Source organism: Tupaia chinensis, unplaced genomic scaffold (genome assembly GCF_000334495.1).
Source record: "Tupaia chinensis unplaced genomic scaffold, TupChi_1.0 Scaffold000575_1, whole genome shotgun sequence".
In the NCBI taxonomy this organism is placed as follows: domain Eukaryota; kingdom Metazoa; phylum Chordata; class Mammalia; order Scandentia; family Tupaiidae; genus Tupaia; species Tupaia belangeri.
This window is the reverse complement of record NW_006160089.1, coordinates 3219001-3221737: the sequence shown is the minus strand read 5'-3', so window position 1 is coordinate 3221737 and position 2737 is coordinate 3219001. Positions and strand designations below refer to the sequence as shown.

Genomic DNA, 2737 nt, shown 5'->3' with positions numbered 1-2737 from the left:
GCGCGGCTTCTTCCAGTTGCCCCCCCGCGCGGCTGGTCTTTGATCCTTTTTGAATTAATCTGTGTATATGATATGAAGTAGGAGTCAAAATTCATTTTTTTACTTGTGGCTATTTGGCTGTCTCAGCATCATTTATTGAAAAGTGTATTCTTTCCCCATTGAACTATGTTTTTTAAAAATTCTTTTATTTTACTTATTATTTTCACATGCATTCATGGGGCGGGGGAGTGAGAAAGGAGATCTATTTTACTTATTACTATTATTCTCATGTGCATTCACCAGGGGTGGGGGACTCAGAAAGGAGGGACTGAACAGCGGTCGGCCATGTGGGAAGTCCAGCGCCTCAGCCACCTCACCGCCTGCTGGCCCCTGAACTGTGTTTGTGAAGAACACACTGGAACGTAGTAGAGGAGCAGATAGACGGCATGAATGGGAAAGAAGAGTCAAGATTATTGACTTCAACAGCTAGTTTAGTGGTTTCAGCACTTACCGAAACCATGGGGTTTGTCATTGTGACTTGAAGTGGGAAGAAGTGAGGAACGGTCATGAGTTCTGATAAAACTTCAGTTGTCTGTGACACCTACTTTTCTGCCTACTGTGCAGTGAACATTGTGTGGGTAGGAAGAACGGCCAGGAGCCAAGAGCTCAAGCCTTCAATGAGGGAGGGGACTGATCAGGAGGAATATCAAGAGGATGATATAGTAGACACTTAGGGCTTCCAAGGAACACAGTAACCATGTTTGTCAAGAAAGGAAACGTGAGGGACCAGCAGTTAGCATAATGGCTGTGTTGCTGGACTCCCACGTAGTTGACCATGGTTTGAGTCCTGGATCCGGCGGCTTAAACTCACACCGGGCGCGTGTGCGTGCGTGCCCAAGATTCCAAGAGGAGAATGGAGGAGAAGGGATTGCGGTGTGGCCATCTCCCTGGGGGGGTGATTTCTCGCTTTCTGTCTCTCTGTCTCTCTCTGTCTTTCTGGTGAGTGCACGCGCCCTATAGCAAAAACCTCTCCAAAAAAAAGAAAGAAAGAAAGAAAGGAAAAGTGATAGTTGATCTAATGGGAACAAGAATACTTACTCCATATACTGGCCTTGAGGATTTGAGAGTTATAAAAAGGGAAAAATGCTAGCAGTTATTTTTTAAGAGGACAGCAGAAAAAGCAGTGTCCTCCAACCAGCATGCTTCAATTAAGGCAAAGAAATGGAGGGAATGTTTTCCTCTTTTTTTTTTTTAAGAGAGATATATTTGCTATAGGGTGCTTGTGCTCACCAGAGAGACAGAAGCATAAAGAGACAGAAACTGCAGTCTACTTCGTGGGAGTACAGAGACACAACAATTATGCTATCTGGTGGGAATGTTTTTAAAAAGCAGCTGAGGGACCAGCAGAGGGACCAGCAGATGACGTAATGGTTACATCGCTGGACTCCCACATGGCTGACCAGAGTTCAAGTTCCAGACCTGGATTCTTGAAACTCACACCAGATGTGTGTGCATATGCTCAAGATCTCAAGAGAAGAATGGAGAAGGGACTGTGGCATGTCCATCCCCACTGCGGGAGTGATTTCTTGCCTTCTCTCTCTATCTCCAGTGAGCACATGTCCCTTATAGAAAAAAATCTCTTAAAAAAAAAAAAAAAAAAGAGGCAGCTGAGAATTTATGGACATTGGCTGGAACTCGGGAGTTCCAGAATGCAGAGTAGTAGGAGGTAGGGTAGGGGAGAGATCAGGGATATATGGAACAATGTGGGGATAGCACTTCGGGCAATAATGGAAGACCAAGGACACTTGAACTTGGGCAGCACTGAAGTAAACAGACATGTTGCATAATGGAAGCAGCCCCTGTAGGCTCTGAGAAGATAGGTACTTTGTTCCAGTGCTGTGGGTCTGAATGCTTCCCCGGAGAGAACAGCAACCTCCCAGGCAGCATCTCAGTGTCTCCAGGGTGATATGGCAGTTTCCAAGGAGAGCAGCCAATGCCAAGGTCTTAATGGTGACTTTTCCAAAGTCACATTAAGTTAGTAGCAAAGCAAGTCTCCTAACACCAGACATAACCCTGCTCACCACCCTAATCTGTTCATCTTAGTTGTGGTGCTCATTTACCTTCAAAGCTGGGTCTGTTAGATCACTAGAAAACAAAAAGGAAAGGAAAAAAGAAAAACTTGATACTAGGCAGGGTGTCCACTTTGGGTGAGTGCAGAAGGGGGGAGAAATGGTAGTTCTGCACACAGACCTGCAGAGCAGTGGCTGTGGCCCAGCAGGTCTGCACGGCCATGGCTGCGAGCTTGACTCTGTTGTGTGTGCTCTATCCACAGGGTCATGTGGGTACAACGGCAACCAAGAAGATCGATGTCTACCTCCCGCTGCACTCGAGCCAGGACAGACTGCTGCCAATGACTGTGGTGACAATGGCCAGCGCCAGGGTGCAGGACCTAATTGGACTCATCTGTTGGCAGTATACAAGTGAAGGACGGGAGCCGAAGCTCAAGTAATAACCTTTCTCTTTTTGGCTGCTCTAGTTTCTCACAGTCTTCTGGCTACCCAATGTGCATTCTAGACCTGAGTCTTTCTAGGCATTGGCCTAAAAACTAATCCTCTCCACTGATTCAGCCCACCAGATCTTGGGTCTGTGTATCTTTTCTTTTTTTTTATAAGAATTATTTTTTCCTTCCTTCCTTCCTTCCTTCCTTCCTTCCTTCCTTCCTTCCTTCCTTCCTTCCTTCCTTCCTTCCTTCCTTCCT

The 2737-nt window shown here is 46.2% G+C and overlaps 1 protein-coding gene across 6 annotated transcripts in view; it reads left to right on the top strand.

Moving 5' to 3' along the window:
- Positions 1 to 2737, top strand: part of MAPKAP1 (MAPK associated protein 1) — a 284151-nt gene that overhangs the window by 137888 nt on the left and 143526 nt on the right. For all 6 annotated transcript variants that reach the window (XM_027775605.1, XM_006158247.3, XM_027775604.1 and 3 more), the window contains one exon: positions 2312 to 2484. In XM_027775605.1, coding sequence (XP_027631406.1) covers positions 2312 to 2484 — 173 coding nt within the window. The remainder of the gene's footprint in view (positions 1 to 2311; positions 2485 to 2737) is intronic.